Consider the following 19,804-nt stretch of genomic DNA (forward strand, 5'->3'; position numbering starts at 1 on the left):
TGCACAAAGTATGTAAAGGACTACTGGGTCGTACTTGGGTATAAGTTGCAAGTCGCGGTCTCTGGAACTGTTACACAGTATGGTCCCATAGTCTTTCATGGTGCAAGTTCGTCTGAATCAATCGATCGCCATATAGTCACATGTATTTTTCTGATGCTCAACCGAGGTCCTGTTCGAGGAAATGCGTATGACTCATATTGGTTGGGTCCTACAGGATACACCGGGCTGGCTTCAGCGATTCATACTCTGCATCGACTGCGCAGATTGCTATAATACATTGTTGCGATCATGGTGATGAACCAGGCTACTTATCGATGAACTGCAATCAGAGCTCCAACATGACCCTCTCCGTCATCCACTCTTGAGCCTTAGAGTCAGAAAGCACAGAGGGAAGCTTGCTCTGCACAACGCTAAGATTCAGACTTTCTCCTCGCCACCGCCGATAATCTGCAAATGTTCCGGATTTCACAATGCGGATTGTGGGCAAACCAAATTCATCCGTGTCGAATGCAATTTGGTGTTCGTCACTGGTTGCAACGAAGGCTGCGAAAGCCTTCTGTCTCGCCGATTTCGCATTGGGGCCTAGCTTACATGAGTTTCGTGGTACGAGTCAACGACAAAAGACTGCAGTACCTATGTCGCCCTTAACTGAGATGAAAAATCCGACTGTTAGGGGGAACTTGCGGTCATCGACGACTGTTGTGAACTCTTCTACCTCTACTATATCCTTTCCACTAATCGCATGAATCACGCAGACGAGATCAGCTTCTGTGATCATGGCATGTGGCAGTCGGAGCTCCAGACTTCACGATTGTATATGAGGGCATCATAATCAGCAGATTAAACCAAGTCACCAAAGGAATTTTCCTCACTTCTTCCGCCTGGAGTACCTAAATACTGGCAGCCCATTACGCGGGTCAAATCCGGTGACTTGGATGACGTCATCTATAAAGTATCTCCATAGTCCATCATGGGTCGTTGATAAAGGTTGGTAGAACTTCCCCGGTTGAAGGTCCCACTGACAGAAATGCATCAGTCGAAGACCAGGATGAAGACAGGACGCTTACCGCTTGAAGGACTTGTCCATGTGTTCGTTCTTCTGTCATGTCAAGAAACTCGATGAGGTCGGTGGTTACAACAACAAATGTCTCGGTATCGTCGAAGTTAAGGGGTCTACCTATGAAGCATTCTGTGCAAAGGTAACAAGGGTTGTGGACGACTACATTTAGTCCAAGGATTGACCTCGCCTAACTGAAGTGAGGTCCACCGATCTGCTCTGAAAGGTGGACATCCTGACCTGGGGTAGTGCCCTGGCGAATGTACCGCTACAAACGCCTGAAAGGACCTTCAGATTTGGCCAAACACGTTGGGCCCACCCAGGACTAGAAAGAGGAGGTCCAATGTCCTGAAGTTCATCTGCCCGCTGTGGGTCTGCATGCATATTAAGCTGGTGTAGTCAGTTTTCGACACTATGCAACACCACTCTGATGACTCACCTGCAGGTAAGGCCGGACGTGGCCTATCTGTTCGAAATCTGGGATGGTTCCATTTCGAATGCTTGAAATGAGTGTGGGCCACTCCTCTTCGATGCGGTGTACCATGTCCATGAAAAGTACTACAAACATCGCAGCAATCCCCTCCAGGGATGTATTTGCCAAAGCAAATAGTGCATGGATCAGCAAGAAAGACCGATGGTGGGTGATAAGTCCTGTGGCCCACGGAGCTGTGTTGCCTGGAACTGTGCAAGGGATATCGAGTGTGAGTGATCACAATCAAAAAAATCTGAACGATTTGTCCACTTACTCATAGATGCCATGCGAGTGTCATCCGTTTCGATGGACCAATTGTGTTGTGTACGTGTTATCCCGGTCGACTCGTTGCAAACTGGAATCCTCGCCACGACTTCCCCAGAATCTGTTACGACGACTACCGGGTCTCTGTACGCCAAAGTAACAAAACGTGCAGCAGTTTCTACAGACAACGACGAGATGCCGGTAGAACGGGGCTGAGATCGAAAGTACTTGGCAAATTGCTTGGATTTCTTGCCCGAAGTGGCACTCGAGAGAGGGATGTAAGCGGGCAAACCCGGTGCAAGCATATTCTCGACTTCGGACAATCTGCAAGGGCGGGAATTGAACTTCTCAAAAAACGGACGGTAAGTTTCGTAGTCTGTTGGTGAGATAAGACGACGGAAATCGGAGAGGACAGTTTCGTCGTTCTGTACATCCTTATCTTTGACGGCCAGATAGAAGTCTGAGAGTTGGGGGGAACTACGAGCATACTGGGTCCCGATATTGGCCGCTATCAGGTTCCTTAAGTGACGGTCCGTGTCCTCTTTCAGGACCGCTTCAAGCTCTGGGGTCAAGGCAGTAATCGGGTGTACCGTGGTGGTAGGCATTGGTAGCTCAAGACCCAGATTGGTGAAGAGAGGTCGAGATGAACGTTGTTATATACTAGGAATCTCCACATGTCTATGGTTCCTTTTGCTGACTAGTGCGCCCCTCGACGTCACTGATACACGTGAACCAATATTTACACTGGCTGTTATCACAGTTTGTCAAGACTGATGGAACTTTAATAGACTAGCGAGTGCTAATCATACCTTCCTTGAACTGAGTGCTCGTTCAAGCGAACCAGATTCCAGTTCGTGTAAGTGATACGGCTCGTATCTGCAACTGTAGAAATGACTGGCTGTATTGGTTAATACCGATCCCTTGGCTATCGCAAACTTTTTCAGCGATCTGCGACTGGCAGATGAATGATGCACAAGTGAGTGGCGTCCTGTGGCGTCCAGGGCGACTACTCGGAACGGCCCGAAGCGAAGAACCGGTGAAGGATCCGCTTAGTCATCGTTGCAGCCATGCATTCTGATGCAGAACGAGATGCCAAATCAACTCTGGTCGGCGTTTCTGAGCCAAAAGCGTGTTGACGTGGTCAAATTTTGCTTCCAGCCAGACGAGTTACAGACGAGACATATAACTGCTGGTACCTGTCCTGGAACGAAATCATATTGCCCAAATGGTACCTCTCGTCGCATTCTTTGGGCGCCGGGGAGGGATGGGAATACCCTGTTCCCAGCCTAGACGGTAAATATGTAACATTCTATTGAACAATTTTCATGGGCGGCAGATGTCATCGTTGTCTATGAGGATGTTGTAAGACTCGCAAAGCACGTTCGGGTATTCCAAAGGTATTCATCTCGTCCCCCGTTAATGGCAATCAGGTGCACACAAGGGTACGTACTCCATGTTCTCAAAGAATCTAACGAGCGGGCTTGAGGGAGTCCTTGTAGATGCTTTTTCAGGTTGTGCGAGCCGGCCTGCTATGTCCTGCGATGGGCGTAATCTTGCGTTTGTCCGCCGTGTGCGGGACGTGGAAGCTCTTGCTCTCAAGTAGGTTTTCTCAACCAACTCCTCCCCTTAACATTTATTCCCTATTCAGGGATCTCGTACCCGGCACACTACGTGATATCTGGTTTGGTCTAAAATACGATCTCTCAATAACTTCTGCCCCAATAAGCACCTCATTGACGCCCGAGAGTCGCCCAGTCCATGCCGTGGGCGCATTCAGTAACGTCATACCATTGTGGTACAAGCTATCACACACGTCGTTGCTCGCCAAAAATACGATTGGCTCGCAGATCTTTCGCAGCACTTCGAGGTGGTTATTAAAAAGTGCCGTATAGTTCTAAGTAAACGAGCCACCACTGAAAAATCCGACTAGCAACACTACTAATGTCCGTTGCTTTTAGCCTCCTTGGCACACTGCAGGGAAAATTGTCCGGCTGGTGTAAATACGGGCTGCTCAGACATTCTACAGTCTCAGATTCGAATGCCATCGCACGGTTAATTGCTGTTCAGTGGCACTACAAAGCATTTGTTATAACTTGTGGTAAGGGAAAATATAGTTCCCAACTTACACAGACTTGAATAGCTTGGCCATTGCAAGAATCAGCGTTAGTGTCCGGGCTGCAAGCATAGCTGTCAAGTGCATTAACATTTCAAATACATCCAAATGAAAAAAGGCCAACACTTACTTGACATTATTGAGGTGTAAGCCGGTGAAGGTGGTCTTGGCAGAGTTGCAGTCGAACACGCCACCACCGCACGGCATCTGCCCAGTGGCCTGGTGAACGACGTTGCAAGAGTTATCGTACACCTGCCCTGGAATCATGGTCTGCCAGTGAGCACGCGTGTAGCTTGATGCTGTTAACACTTACAAACGCCGTTGTTGCCGTTCATTTGGCCTCCAGCCTGAGCGATACCGAACTTGTACCCGGGACAGATGGCAGACACAGAAGCCGCAAAGAGGACCGATGCAGCGACGGCAGAGAAGAATGTTTTGGTGAACATTGTAGTTTAAGAACTGAGAGACGGCTTTGAGGATAGAGGTGAGATTAGGCTGGCGATGTGGATTGGGGAACTCTTTGGCTATGGGGGGCAACCTTTTATGCATTTGCTGAGTCTCGATCCTTCCAATCGAGGTATGCGTTCCGCAGAGACAAGTGTACTGCGGTCGCAATGCAACATCTCGGGACGGGTGCAGTCCAGGCCTTCGATACGATCGGCCCCTGTCACATCCACACTGAGGTATGCAAATCATTCCATCAGACGTTCTTACCTTCTCAGCCCATGATCCGGAGATTGATACGGTAGTCAACCAATACGTGGGGGCATGACAGGTGATATGTGCTGCGGCCAACACAGAAGACACAACATCTATTGCAGGAGAAATGATATACCGGTAAAAAAACTGTCCGAAGCAGGCACTCAAGACTGCGCATTGAAAAATCCAAATATCCAAAACCTACTTCATTACCGTGTGCTTGGACGGATGCCGCCAACGAGAACCAAGGAAAAAAGGTACGTACCCGAACCAAACCTAGATTTCCTGCAGAAGTCCCCAGACGCCAATACGCTGTCGCGACTGCGCAGGATACCCTGAAAAGTTCAACTCAGTTCGAGTCGGGCGCCTTTTTTGCATATTTTTTTGCTGGTAGATACGCCAGTACTGCATCCGGACATGGTTGGCCGACGCAGGAAGCCTCGCTGGAGGTTGTCTTAATTATACAAGAATCTCTGTTACCAGGGCAGTCCATTCACATATGGTGAATGCCACCGCTGAGCAAGGTGTGAGATCGCCACCGGTGAAGAAACATCTCAGTGGTGAAACGCACAAATCTGGACTTCGTAGACATCTCTGGCAGTACGTTCAATTCGAATTCGTTCGATGACGATGAACCAGTACACGCTACTAGCCACGGGCCGACACGCTGCACAGTGTCTTGAGGATCGGTCCAGATTAAGTCGTACTCCAAGACTCCGCTTCAGATATAAACCGGCTACACTGGTTCAGCGTGATTTGAGATGGGCAGTTACCGCAGTCAGGGTATGTCTTTTCCCTGTGGCGCATACACCATTCTGGAAACGCAAGAGTGAGCTGTCCACGTAGTGATATGCAGTTGGTGTGTCGCGTTTCGGCCGTGAACTTATTGCAGACGGCACTGGCATCTGCGAAATATACATTAGTTTGCTGTCGATGTACATAATAACATGGACTGGGGTACCGGCATCTGAATGGCTACTGGTCGGTCAATATGTCGTATGGGTGAAGAGAACAAGGTACCTTGAGGAACTCGTGAACCAGACATAGGTAGGTATATGTAATTCCACCTTGATGCGTCGTTCCTCATCTCCGCGCCCTGTCGATGCATCATGCGAGACCGAAGTAATGAACATCAAGCGAAAGGTCGCGAAATTCCCAATGTCCACTTTTCGGGTATGCTGGTGCGATTTGTCATGTATGCCATCTCTATTCACGCCGAACGTCACTGATTGGCAGGCAGTAAATCAGATATGCTACGGAAAGTAGCATCGAGGACAACGCACTCGGCTTCTATCACCCCATCACAAAGAAGCGTCAGGTAATTTGGTGCTACTGTAGGGTGGGCGAGAGGTTAGAGGGGCCTCCATTAAATGAAGGGGCAGGGGAGGTGTTCTAAATTGTCAGTGAACTTCACGGAATAATCTCTTGCATACTTAACTCTTATTCTTCCATTCAGGACATGGTGTCGCAGAAATCCCTGGATTATAGTACGTTGGCGACTGACTCACCTGCTGGCGGGCAACAGAACCCTTGTGTTCGCACGAAATAGTGGAGAACGTGATCTTGCATAGAAGAACACTGTACCACGACCATCCATCCGAATGATTCGTTTTGCGCTGTGCTCACGTTCTCATACCTAACAAGAGACACAATGATGGATCGTGGGGAATGTTGGGAATGGTCATCCTTTGGTGGTTATTAGCACGTCCCGAAACCAAGCAAATGTCGTACATACCGTGTCCGACAAAGGAAGTGCTACGATGCACACACCCTTAACCGTCTAACCAAACAGTGCCCCACGATTCCCTTTGCCGAGGCTACAACAGTAAATAAGTTCAGGACGCAAACAGCCCCGCTTTCGCAACCCCGTCCACTCCACCATCATATTCCCCCATATCAACAATCAGGCCATCGCCCACATACTCCAATCCACCCATCCACCCTCCTACCCATCATCTGTACGAACACAGCTCGAGCTTCATCGAGTCATACCTGCATCGACTGTGCAGATTGCTATAATAGGCTGATCGGGTGAATCGCGCTGACAAGATCAGCTTCTGTGATCATGGCATGCGGCAGCTGGAGCTCCAGGCTTCACGATTGTGCACGAGGGCATCATAGTCAGCAGAGTATAACAAGTCACCAAAGGAATTTTGCTTACTTCTTCCGCCTGGAGTACCTAAATACCGGCAACCCATTACGCGGGTCAAATCCGGTCACTTGGATGATGTCATCTATAAAGTATCTCCATAGTCCATCATGGGAAGACACAGGCTGGTAGAACTTCCCCGGTTGAAGGTCCCACTGATGGGAACGCATCAGTCGAACACCAGGATGAAAACGGGACGCATACCGCTTGAAGCACTTGTCCGTGTGTCTGTGGTTCCGTCATGTCAAGAAACTCGATGAGGTCGTTGGTTGCAACAACAAATGTCTCGGTATCGTCGAAGTTGAGGGATCTGCCTATGAGGCATTCCGTACATAAATAGCAAGAGTTGTGGATAACTACGTTCGGTCCAAGGACTGACCTCGCCTGAGGTAGTACCGTAGCGAATGTACCGCTACAAACGCCTGAAAGGACCTTTAGATTTGGCCAAACACGCTGGGCCCATCCAGGACTAGAAAGAGGAGGTCCAATGTCCTGAACTTCATCTGCCCACTGTGGGTCTGCCTGCATGTTAAGCTGGTATAGTTAGATTCCGTCAATATGCAGTACCACTCTAATTACTCACCTGCAGGTAAGGCCGGACGTGGCCTATCTGTTCGAAATCTGGGATGGCCCTATTTTGAATGCTCGAGACAAGTGTGGACCACTCCTCTTCGATGCGGTGTACCATGTCCATGAAAAGTACTACAAGTATCGCAGTGATCCCCTCCAGGGATGTATTTGCCAAAGCAAATAGTGCATGGATCAGCAAGAAAGACCGATGGTGGGTGATAAGTCCTGTGGCCCACGGAGCTGTGTTGCCTGGAACTGTGCAAGGGATATCCTGTGTAAGTGATCACAATCAAAAAAATTTGAACGATTTGTCCACTTACTCATAGATGCCATGCGAGTGTCATCCGTTTCGATGGACCAATTGTACTGTGTGCGTATTATCCCGGTCGACTCGTTGCAAACTGGAATCCTCGCCACGACTTCTCCAGAAGAGAAGTCGAGATGAACGTGGTTATATAGTAGGTATCTCCACAAGTCTACAGCTCCTTTTTTGACTAGTGCACTGTCGTCACTAATACACGTGAACTGATATCCGCATTGGTTGTCATTACACAGTCTGTCGGGTTTGATAGACTCGTGGGTCATACCCTGAGCTGAAGGCTCGTTCGGGCGAATACAGTTTTTCGTGCGGTAATGCGGCTCGCATCGTGTAACCGTAGAAATTGACTGGGCTGTATGGGTCAATGCTGATGGATCCTTTGATTAACGCAAGCTTCCTTCGGTGCCCAGAGGGCTTTTGCAAAAAGTTGTGTATCGGTTATCCGGCACGGCCCGAAGCGAAGAACGCCGCAGGGACCGTCTGCTTGGTCGTCTTTGTAGCCACGCATCTCGACTCACACGACGCGGGATACTAAATCAACAAAGGACTCCAGGCTGGCTACCCTTCACTTTATCTTCCATTTGGGCGTCGCGGCAGAGCGACTGGAGCTGTTCTTAACTCTGGAAGAGAGCATCCCATTCTAATGTCTTCAACCCTCTTCGCACTTCTGTCCGTGAATTACCTCTCGACTTCACCACAGTAGCCCAGATTACGATGACCCGGCGTCCGAGTTCAAGGGTGACATCTTCCGCCTCCGTCGATCCGGCACGTGGGATATACACACACATCTACCCACTTCCCGTACGCTGAAGCATGACATCGAGGAGGGCACCTGGCTTCGTTTGGACGTGTAGTCAGGCTGGTGATGACTCGTCTTTGACATGACCGCCCACCTACGCGAGCTTTCCGCGTCTTATATCCACGAAAATCTTGTATTGGAGACCACCACGTGAACGATACCTGTTCTCGCTGGGATACCACACGACTCGGACCCGAGATTTTCATAGGAAGGCGAGGTTCAGGAGTGATGCGGGTTTGAGTGTGGACAATATCTGGGTGGTGTCTTGGTCTGGGGTGGTTGTACAAAGATGGATGTGCTCACCCACTGCCATGACACTCGAAGTCATTGCACTTAAGGAGTACGAAGATAACATCCCTGCTCAAAGTTCAGCGAGTCGAGGCGGCTTTCCGAGGAAGGGAAGAATATCCGGTCAGCCTCTCTGAGCCAAACAGCATGGTGACGTGCTCAAACTTTCCTTCCAGCCTGACGAGCTACACACGAAACATATAACCAGGTGTCAGATCCCCATTAGCACTGGCGCTCAAGTATGGTCCTCGCAACCGGTACGCTACATGATTTCTAGTTTAGTCTGACATACGGTCTGTCAATAATCTATGTCCTAATGGGCGCCTCGTCGACGCCGGAGAGACACCTGGCCCTTGCCACGGCTAGTGGGTGACTTCCGTTTATCATCGTCGCAAAAGGACCTGTTGGCTGCTACGGCATGGACGGAACCTCGAAGTCTCTGCTTCATAGCGAGAACATTTTCTTCTCGCATGGCCAACCCTCATGGGGCAAAAGGTCTACCAAGTAGAGAGGTCAACCTAATAGGTTGACACCGACCTTCAGACGAACACACTAGCGTACGATTCAATCTTTGCCGGGGCCGAAGTGCCGCAATGTCTAGCGCATCAGTAACGTCGTGCCATTGTGGTATAAGCTATCACACACGTCGTTGCTCGCCAAAAATACAATTGGCTCACAAATCTTTCACAGCACTTCGAGGTGGTTATTAAAAAGTGGAATGCAGTTCTAAGTGAACGAGACACCACTGAGAATCTGACTAGAAATACTACTAATGTCCATTGCTCCTAGCCTCCTCCACACACTGCAGGGAAAGTTGTCCGCTCGTGTAAATACGAGCTGCTCAGACATTCAACAGTCTCAGATTCGAAGGCCGTCGCACGGTTAACTGTCGTTCAGTGGCACTACAAAGCATTTGTTATAACTTGTGGTGAGACGAAAAAATAGCTCCCGACTTACACAGACTTGAATAGCTTGGCCATTGCAAGAATCAGCGTTAGTGCCGGGGCTGCAAGCATAACTGTCAAGTGCATTAACATTTCAAATACATTCAATTGAAAAAGGCTAACACTTACTTGACGCCATCGAGGTGTAAGCCGGTGAAGGTGGTCTTGGCAGAGTTGCAGTCGAACACGCCATCACCGCACGGCATCTGCCCGGTCGCCTGGTGAACGACGTTGCAAGAGTTATCGTACACCTGCCCTGGAGTCATGGTCTGCCAGTGAGCACGCGTGTAGCTTGATGCTGTTAACACTTACAAACGCCGTTGTTGCCGTTCATTTGGCCGCCAGCCTGAGCGATACCGAATTTGTACCCAGGACAGATGGCAGACACAGAAGCCGCAAAGAGGACCGATGCAGCGACGACAGAGAAGAATGTTTTGGTGAACATTGTAGTTTAAGGGCTGAGAGACGGCTTTAAAGATAGAGCTGAGATTATTAGGCTGGAGATGTGGATTGGGGAACTCTTTGGCTATGGGGGGCAGCCTTTTATACATTCTCTGAGTCTCGATCCTTCCAATCGAGGTATGCGTTCCGCGGAGACGTGTGTGCTGCGGTCGCAATGCAGCGTCTCGGAGACGGGTGTAATACAGGCCGTCAATGCGACCGGCCCCTGTCACATCCACATAGGGGTATGCAAATCATTCCATCAGAGGTTCTTACCTTCTCCGCTCATGATCCGGACGTTGATAGGGTAGTCAACCACGGCATCGGGATATGACAGGTGATATGTGCTGCGGCCAACACAGAAGACACAACATCTATTGCAGGAGAAATGATATACCCCGGGAAAAACTGTCCGGAGCAGGCACTTAAGACTGCGCACTGAAAACTCCAAATATCCGAAACATACTTCATTACCGTGTGCCTGGACAGAAGTTGTGAACGAGAACAAAAAAAAATGGTACGTACCCAAACCAAACCCAGATTTTCAAGAACAGCCTGGCCAAGTTTGAATTTGATGACTGTATAATTTGCAAACGACTCAACGTGGTGAAAATTAGGGCGATTTCCTGCAGAAGAGTTTACTGATGCCAATGCGCTGCCGCAACTGCACGGGATGCCCTTGAGAAGTTCAACCCAGTTCGAGTCGGATGCCTTTTTTTGCATATTTTTTTGCTGGTAGAAACGCCAGTACTGTCATCCGGACATGGTTGGCCGACGCAGGAAGCCTCAATGAAGGCTTTCTGCATTGTGTCAGAGTCTCGGTTACCAGGGCGGTCTACTCACATATTACGATAAACGTCGAATGCCACTACTAAGCAAGGTGTGAGATTGGTAGTGGTGAAGAACCAACTTGGCGATGAAACGCACAAATTTGGACTTTGTAGACGTTTCTGGCAGTAGGTTCAATTCCAATCCGTTCGATGAGGATGAACTAGTACATGCTACTAGCCACAGACCGATACGCTGCAGTGTCTTGTGGATTAGTCCAAATCAAGTTGTTCTTTGCGACCCCGCTTCAGATATAAGCCAACTACACATGTTTCGGAATACTTGTCATCGCGTTCTTTAGGTGCCAGGGAAGGATTGGAATACCCTGCTCCCAGCCTAGGCGGTAAAGAACACCCTGTTGAAGTCGATGCAGGCAAGCGTCTCGGTTCCAGCGACCTCCCCTTCAGGTGGTAAAAACTGGGCCATTATGTCGAACAGCAAATTTGTCATGAACAATATTTGGGTGGCAGGTAACGTCGTCGGCTATGAGGGCAATGCAAGGAATTTGGGAGGCACGTTCGAGTATTTCAAAGGTATGTATTTTTTCTTCCGTTGATGGTGGTCAAATGTACACAGGGGTATTTTGATGAGTGGCCTTGAGATGGTCCGCGTCGATGCGTTTCCAGGTAGTGCGAGCACACCTGCTTCGTCCCGTGATGGGCGTCCTCTTGCGTTTGTCCGCCACGTGCAGGACGAGCTCTTGCGCTCAAGTAGGATCAACTAGCCATGCTCCTTGAAGTCGGTAAGCTGCATGATATCTGGTTTGGTCCAGCATACGATCTATCAATAATTTATGTCCCAATGGGCGCGTCGTCGACGCCTGAGAGACAACTTTTCCATGGTACGGTTAGTAGGCAACTTCCGTTTATCATCGTCGCGAATCGACCTGTTGGCTGCTACGGCGGGGAAGGAACAGCGAAGTCTGTGCTTCATAGCGAGAACAGTTTCTTGTCGCATCACCTATCCTCATGGCCCAAACGAGTGAACCTCTCTACATGTACCAAGTGGAGAGATCAACGACACTGATCTTCAGACGAACACACTAGTGTATGATTCAATCTTTGTCGGGGCCGAAGTGCCGCAATGTCTAGCGCGTTCAGTAACGTCGTACTATCGTGGTGCAAGCTATCACACACGTCGTTGCTCGCTAAAAATACGATTGGCTCGCAGATCTTTCGCAACACTTCGAGGTGGTTATTAAAAAGTGGAGTACAGTTCTAGGTAAACGAGACGCCACTGAAGAATCTGACCAGAGATACTACTAATGTCCATTGCTCCTAGCCTCCTTGACACACTGCAGGGAAAGTTGTCCGCTCGTGTAAATACGGGTTGCTCAGACATTCTACAGTCTTGGTTTCGAAGGCCATCGCACGGTTAATTGTCGTTTAGTGGCACTACAAAGCATTTGTTATAACTTGTGGTAAGGCGAAAAAAATAGCTCCCGACTTACACAGACTTGAATAGCTTGGCCATTGCAAGAATCAGCGTTAGCGTCGGGGCTGCAGGCATAGCTGTCAAGTGCATTAACATTTCAAATACATCCAAATGAAAAAAGGCCATCACTTACTTGACATTATTGAGGTGTAAGCCGGTGAAAGTAGTCTTGGCAGAGTTGCAGTCGAACACGCCACCACCGCACGGCATCTGTCCAGTCGCCTGGTGAACGACTTTGCAAGAGTTATCGTACACCTGCCCTGGAATCACGGTCTGCCAGTGAGCACCCGTGTAGCTTGGTGCTGTTAACACTTACAAACGCCGTTGTTGCCGTTCGTTTGGCCGCCAGCCTGAGCGATACCGAACTTGTACCCGGGACAGATGGCAGACGCGGAAGCCGCAAAGAGGACCGATGCAGCGACGGCGGGGAAGAATGTTTTGGTGAACATTGTAGTTTAAGAACTGAGAGACGGGTTTAAAGATAGAGGTGAGATTGTTGGGCTGGAGATGTGGATCGGGGATCCCTTTGGCTATGGGGCCCAGCCTTTTATGCATTTTCTGAGTCTTGATCCTTCCAATCGAGGTATCCCTTCCGCGGAGACGAGTGTACTGCGGTCGCAATATAACATCTCGGGGACGGGTGCAGTACAGGCCTTCGATACGATCGGCCCCTGTCACATCCACAGTGGGGTATGCAAATCATTCTATCAGACGTTCTTACCTTCTCAGCCCACGATCCGGAGGTTGACATGGTAGTCAGCCAATGCGTGGGGATATGACAGGTGATATGTGCTGCGGCCAACACAGAAGACACAACATCTATTGCAGGAGAAACGATGTGCCGGGGGAAAACTGTCCGAAGCAGGCACTTAAGTCTGCGCATCGAAAAATCCAAATATCCGAAACATACTTCATTACCGTGTATCTGGATGGAAGCCACCATCAAGGACCAAAAAAGGGGACCCACCCAATCCAGGCCCAGATTGTCAAGAACAACCTGGTGGAGCATGGAATACTGTTTCATACGAACGGGCGTGCCGTTCCAATTGATTACTATTGTAAAACGACTCGACGCGATAAAATTTAAGGCTGTTCCCTGTGGAAGTCACCGGATGCCAATATGCTCCGGCGACTGCGCAGGATACCCTGAGAAGTTCAAGTCAGCTTGAGTCGGGCGTTGTTTCTTATATATTTATTTGCTGGTAGAGCCATCCGGACACCGTTGGCTGACGCAGGAGGTTGCCTGGCTTTGTCAGAATCTGGCGGCCTACTCGGATATTGCCACAAATTGAATCCCACCACTGAGTATCAATGCTGAGAAAGGCATGAAATCGTTACTAGTGAAGAACCGCTCTGGCAGTGGAACGCACAAATTCGGACTCTGTAGGCATCCCTGCATAGGTTGGACTCGAACCCATTCGATGAGGATGAACCAGAACAGACTACTAACCACAGGCCGGCACTAATGTCTTGAGGATTTGGTTCAAATTAAGTCGGACTCCGAGGCCCCAGTGACTGCAGGTATATGCCGATTGTACTGATTCAACATATTTGGGCTGAGTAGTTACCGCAGTCAAGGTGCGTCGTTGGCCCGCAGCGCTTATACCGTTCTGGCAATGCAAGAGTGAGTGGTCTACATGTTAATATGTAGTTGGCATGCTGTGTTTTTACCGTGCGCATATTGCAGAAAGCCACGTCAGGAATATGCATTAGCTTGATAACCATGTAATGACAAGAACTGGGCTGCCATCATCTGGATCACAACTTTTCAGTCATAATAGATGCAGAGTACGAGATACCTTATGGAACCCGTGAACAGGAAGGTAGGTATATGTACCAATCATATTTTGACTCATTTGCGTCGACCTCAAGCAGTGAGCACGATAAAGGAAGTCACTCTTGCGGCGCACTGTTGGAGAGGTCTGCCTTGGCGGTGATCCGGCAAGTTACAGGTGCGACCAATGTGGCATTGCGGAGAATTATACACGGCGGTCCCTCTATTGGCATCATAAGAAGTGTCAGTTTCTCTGAAGGAACAGTTATCGTGGAGAGGAAGACTTGACCCCTATTCCTTCAAATTAGGAGAATTACACATTGGGGGCATGATGCCATGAAAATGAACCCCGGTATAAAGGGGAGACCGGATCATCCTAGGTGGCAGTTAGCGGCCAACTCACCCCATAATCAGCTCTTGCAACAGGACCCCGGTGTTTGCACACAATAGTGGAACATGACCTTGCATAGGAGAACACTATACGACCATCCATCTGAACAATTCGTTCTGCGCTGTACTCAAGTTCCCATCTCGGACGTGAGATGCAACGTTTGGCGGTGGGGAATATTGGAAACAATCATCCTTTCGCGTCTATTAGCACGTTTCAAAACCAGGTGGATGTCGTACCATGTCCGCCATGAAAGGCCGCACTACGATGCACGCGCCCTCAGCCACCTATCCAACGCTGTAACATAGTGCTCCACGATCCACTTTACCGGAGCTGCAGTAACAAATGGGTCCCAGCACGCAAATAGACCCACTCTTGCAAACCCGTCCACTATCGTATTCCCCCATACTAACAACCAGGCCATCGTCCACACTCTCCCAATCCACCCACCCACTCTCCTGCCTGTCACCTGCATGAACATACGCTCGACGATGATACCAAGAGCCATCATTCCGAATGAGAGGAGCATGGTCCACCGTTCGGCGCTCTGACTGAGCGTGGCTAACATAACATTGTGAAGTACCCCCGACGCTAGGAACGATCCCACGACGTATCCGACACGTCCGAATACGAACCCTAAAGGCCGCCCTCCGAGCACGATGAATGTTCGTCTCACAAGTTGATGCCATCTGTAACCCCAAAAATCATGCAGCGAGGTCGCTTTCCACGGTGCGTCGAAGATGGGGGGCCATTGTGCGGGGTCTTGTTGGAATACCGCGACACCAATGAATGTACCCATGTCGTAGTGCGTCTGTATGTCCGCATAGAAAAGAAATGCAGCGACGATAGATATGATACTGGATCGGGCATATCGGATCATGGGGGGAAGTGTGTCGTCAAAGATTGTGCCTCCGCTCAAGACGGTGAGTGTTTCTGGGGAAAATGCTTGTATGGCGATGTGGAGTACGCCGCATATGAAACTATGATAGAGAGCGGAGATGAGAGTGTATATTGCGAAGCGTAGGCGAGAGGTGGGGCGCGTGTCGGGAGGAAAGCGGATGCCCTTGGACCAGTTCCAGCCGACTCCACGAACATTGACCGTGAGATCGATCGCATCGACGACGAAGGAGGCGGCAGGTCTGACGGGTCTCTTGAGTGGGCCATTCACGAAAGCCCAATCGAGTGTGCGGACGACAACGCAAAACATGACCATCTACCCAGGATAGAATATCAATTCCAAAGACGAACAGCAAACCGGTGATCAGAGTACTTGAAGGGGCCGGAGAATGAGACACAATTACCACACAGCCGACATTCAAATACGACCATTGAGGATTTCCACATGAAAAGTCGACGAACATCGCAACGCGAAGTGCAAGAAAGGCGATGAGCGGCCACAGGGCCATACGCAGCACGCGGGTGCCAGGGAGAATGACCAGGACAGCGACGATTTGGTAAAAAAGACATGGTGGTAAGACATACGCGAAGAACGTGTAGATGTCGAATGGCACTCTCGCTGATGTGGGCGGGACACGTAGAATGTCGGTCCAAAGCGCCTCGAGGAGTGTCGAGGGCACGGCCAAAGCCATCGTTCGGTTGTCCAGGTCGTCGATGAAGATGAAACAGTGATAGTTCGGGTCTCTGCCGTCACCACAACTTACAGCGGTTTCGGGAAACGTTTGACGACAGAGAAAAACCCCGAAATTGCTGCCACTTCCTTGTTCTGCAGCACGCATCTCAGAAATGAAATATCTTGTGAACCAGAACAGCTAGTGCCCTAATTCCTTCAGGTTTGGACACCCCCGATTCGATTTCAGGGCACCATGGCAAGACACCCAACATTCACTGTTCCGTTCTCATGCTCAAAAATTTCCCTCTCATGGACGACGCGATCACATTTGCTCATGCAAGAGCACCTTTCTCAAGTCGAAGTCCAAATGAGTGAGGATATCATATTGTGCTGGAGAGCAGCAAATTGTTCCCGCAATGAGGACTATGGTGTTCTTCGCTGTAGCTTATATTTACATCTTTTGATACAGGTCAGGTACTCCCCAACAGCTTCCCTGCACACTGCATTACCTGCCATGGACACCTCGTCGATGACAGTCGTAGCAGCCCGGGCGTGATGATGACATAGCGGTAGCTACAACCTCAACCACAATATGTCCATATCATCATCCTAGCCCACACCGAGTTGTTGGTGTCGTCTCTGCCCCGCTGCCACTCGTTCCCCTGCAATTCCCATGGGAGTGTATTGCACCAAAAGTAAATGTAATCATGAAAATACCTCTGTGCACTCGGACACTACTCACTGTACTTATCTATCCGAGATGGAACTTGAGAAATGTGTCTCCGAGCATTCTTTTGCATTTGTCCACCGTGTGTGGGACGAGGAAGTTGTTGCGCTCAAGTAGGGTTTCTCGACTAGCCATGTTCTATTCAGGGACCCCTAAGCCGGTAAGCTGCATAACATCTGGTGTGGTCTGACATACAATCACCCATTAATTCATGTCCCAATGGACACCTTGTCGGCGCCTAAGAGGTACCTATCTCGTGACCCGGTCGGTGGGCGACATCTGTTTATCATCGTCGCAAAATGACCTATTGGCTGTTGCAGCCTGGACGGAATATCGAAGGTTCGGTTTTATAGTGAGAACATTTTCTTGCCTTATGGCCTATTCTTCATAGGGAGAAGGAGTGGACCTCTATACACGTACCAAGTAGAGAGATCAACCCAATGGGTCGACACTGATATTCAGACGAACATATGACTATCTTTGCTGGAGCCAAAGTGCCGCAACGACTAGCACGTTCAGTAACGTCGTACCGATGTGGTACAAGCTATCACACTCGTCGTTGCTCGCCCAAAATACGACTGGCTCGCAGATCTTTCGCAACACTTCGAGGTGATTATTAAAAAGTGGAGTGCAGTTCTAGGTAAACAAGACGCCACTGAAAAATTTGACTAGAAATACTACTAACGTCCATTGCTCCTAGCCTCCTTGACACACTGCAGGGAAAGTAGGTCCAGCTCGTGTAAACACGGGCTGCTCAGACATTCTACAGTCTCGGATTCGAAGGCCGTCGCATGGTTAATTGCCGTTCAGTGGCACTACAAAGCATTTGTTTTAACTTGTGGTGAGGCGAAAAAAATAGCTCCCGACTTACACAGACTTGAATAGCTTGGCCATTGCAAGAATCAGCGTTCGTGTCGGGGCTGCAAGCATAGCTGTCAAGTGCGTTAACATTTCAAATACATTCAATTGAAAAAGGCCAACGCTTACTTGGCACCATTGAGGTGTAAGCCGGTGAAGGTGGTCTTGGCAGAGTTGCAGTCGAACACGCCACCACCGCACGGCATCTGCCCAGTCGCCTGGTGAACGACGTTGCAAGAGTTATCGTACACCTGCCCTGGAATCATGGTCTGCCAGTGAGCACGCGTGCAGCTTGATGCTTTTAACACTTACAAACGCCGTTGTTGCCGTTCGTTTGGCCTCCAGCCTGAACGATACCGAACTTGTACCCGGGACAGATGGCAGACGCAGAAGCCGCAAAGAGGACCGATGCAGCGACGACCGAGAAGAACGTTTTGGCGAACATTGTAGTTTAAGAACTGAGAGACGGTTTTAAAGATAGAGCTGAGGTTATTGGGCTGGCGATGTGGATTGGGGAACTCTTTGGCTATGGGGGGCAGCCTTTTATACATTCTCTGAGTCTCGGTCCTTCCAATCGAGGCACCCCTTCCGCGGAGACAAGTGTACTGCGGTCGCAATATAACATCTCGGGGACGGGTGTAATACAGGCCCTCGCTGCGACCGGCCCCTGTCACATCCACACTGAGGTATGCAAATCATTCCATCAGACATTCTTACCTTCTCAGCGCACGATCCGGAGGTTGATACGGTAGTCAACCACCGCGTGGGGACATGACAGGTGATATGTGCTGCGGCCAACACAGAAGACACAACATCTATTGCAGGAGAAACGATGTACCGGGGAAAAACTGTACGAAGTAGGCACTTGAGTCTCCGCATCGAAAAATCCAAATATACAAAACCTACTTCATTACCGTGTACCTGGATGGAAGCCGTCAACAAGGACCAAAAAGGGGATCCCCCCAATCCAGGCCCAGATTTTCAAGAACGAGCTGGTCGAGCATGGGATACCGTTTCATACGCACGGCTGTGCCGTCCGAATTGATTACTATTGAGAAACGACTCGACGTGATAAAATTTAAGGCTGTTCCCTGTGGAAGTCCCCGGATGCCAATATGCTCCGGCGACTGCGCAGGATACCCTGAGAAGTTCAAGTCAGCTTGAGTCGGGCGTTTTTTTCTTACATGTTCATTTGCTGGTAGAGTCATCCGGACACCGTTGGCCGACGCAGGAGGTTGCCTTGGTTCTGTCAGAGTCTCTGTTACCGGTGTGGTCTACTCACATATTGCGACAAACGTCAAATGCCATCGCTGAGGATCAATGCTGAGCAAGGAGTGAGATTGCTACTGGTGAAGAACCAGTCTGGCGGTGAATCGCACGAATTTGGGCTCTGCAGACATCTCTGACATCAAACCCGTTCGATGGGGATGAACCAGTACACGCTACTAACCGCAGGCCGGCACGCTGCCCGGCACTAGTGTCTTGATGATTTGGTTCGAATCGAGTCGGACTCCGAGGCCCTACTTCAGGTATATGCCGATTGTACTGATTCAACGTATTTGGGCCGAGCAGTTACCGCAGTCAAGGCACGTCGTTGGCCCGCATCGCTTATACCGTTCTGGCAATGCAAGAGTGAGTGCTCTACGTGCTAATATGTAGTTGGTATGTTGTATTTTGACTGTGCGCATAATGCAGACAGCCACGTGCGGAATATGCATTAGTTCGACAATCATGTAATGACATGAACCGGGTTGCCATCATCTGCGTCACAACTTTCCAGTCAACACATCATAATGGATGCAGAGAACAAGATACCTTGTGGAACCCGTGAAAAAGAAGGTAGGTATATGTACAAATTATACCCTGACACATTTATGCCGAGCTCAAGCAGTGGGCATGATGAAAGAAGCTTGTCCGGCAAGTCACGCGCGCAACTAAAGGGCATTGCAGAGAATATACCCCGGGGGTCCTTCTATCAGCATCTTAAGGAAGCGTCAGTTGCTCTGGAGGAACAGGTGTAGTAGCGTGAGCGAGAGGTTAGAGAAGAAAGACTTGACCCCTATTCCTTCAAAGCAGGAGATTTGCAAATTCGGGACATGATGTCATGGAG

The 19,804-nt window shown here is 49.6% G+C and overlaps 2 protein-coding genes across 2 annotated transcripts; one reads left to right on the forward strand and one right to left on the reverse strand.

Moving 5' to 3' along the window:
- Window positions 1-208: 208 nt before the first annotated feature.
- F5J12DRAFT_867834 (GH3 auxin-responsive promoter) lies at window positions 209-2,420 on the reverse strand. Its single transcript, XM_051747065.1, has 7 exons — window positions 1,804-2,420; window positions 1,497-1,738; window positions 1,298-1,447; window positions 1,068-1,247; window positions 873-1,018; window positions 634-803; window positions 209-582 (listed from the first exon to the last, which is right to left on the reverse strand). Exons 1-7 carry the CDS (start codon window positions 2,396-2,398, stop codon window positions 326-328), a joined length of 1,740 nt encoding a protein of 579 aa, XP_051594588.1. The 5' UTR covers window positions 2,399-2,420; the 3' UTR covers window positions 209-325.
- A 904-nt stretch (window positions 2,421-3,324) lies between these two features.
- Window positions 3,325-3,685, forward strand: F5J12DRAFT_898648 (uncharacterized protein; the record flags this gene model as incomplete). Its single annotated transcript, XM_051748123.1, has 2 exons — window positions 3,325-3,392; window positions 3,442-3,685. 2 exons carry the CDS (start codon window positions 3,325-3,327, stop codon window positions 3,683-3,685), a joined length of 312 nt encoding a protein of 103 aa, XP_051594589.1.
- Window positions 3,686-19,804: the final 16,119 nt, after the last annotated feature.

Source organism: Pisolithus orientalis, assembly GCF_024613125.1.
Source record: "Pisolithus orientalis strain OTSU chromosome Unknown F5J12scaffold_89, whole genome shotgun sequence".
Taxonomy (NCBI): Eukaryota; Fungi; Basidiomycota; class Agaricomycetes; order Boletales; family Pisolithaceae; genus Pisolithus; species Pisolithus orientalis.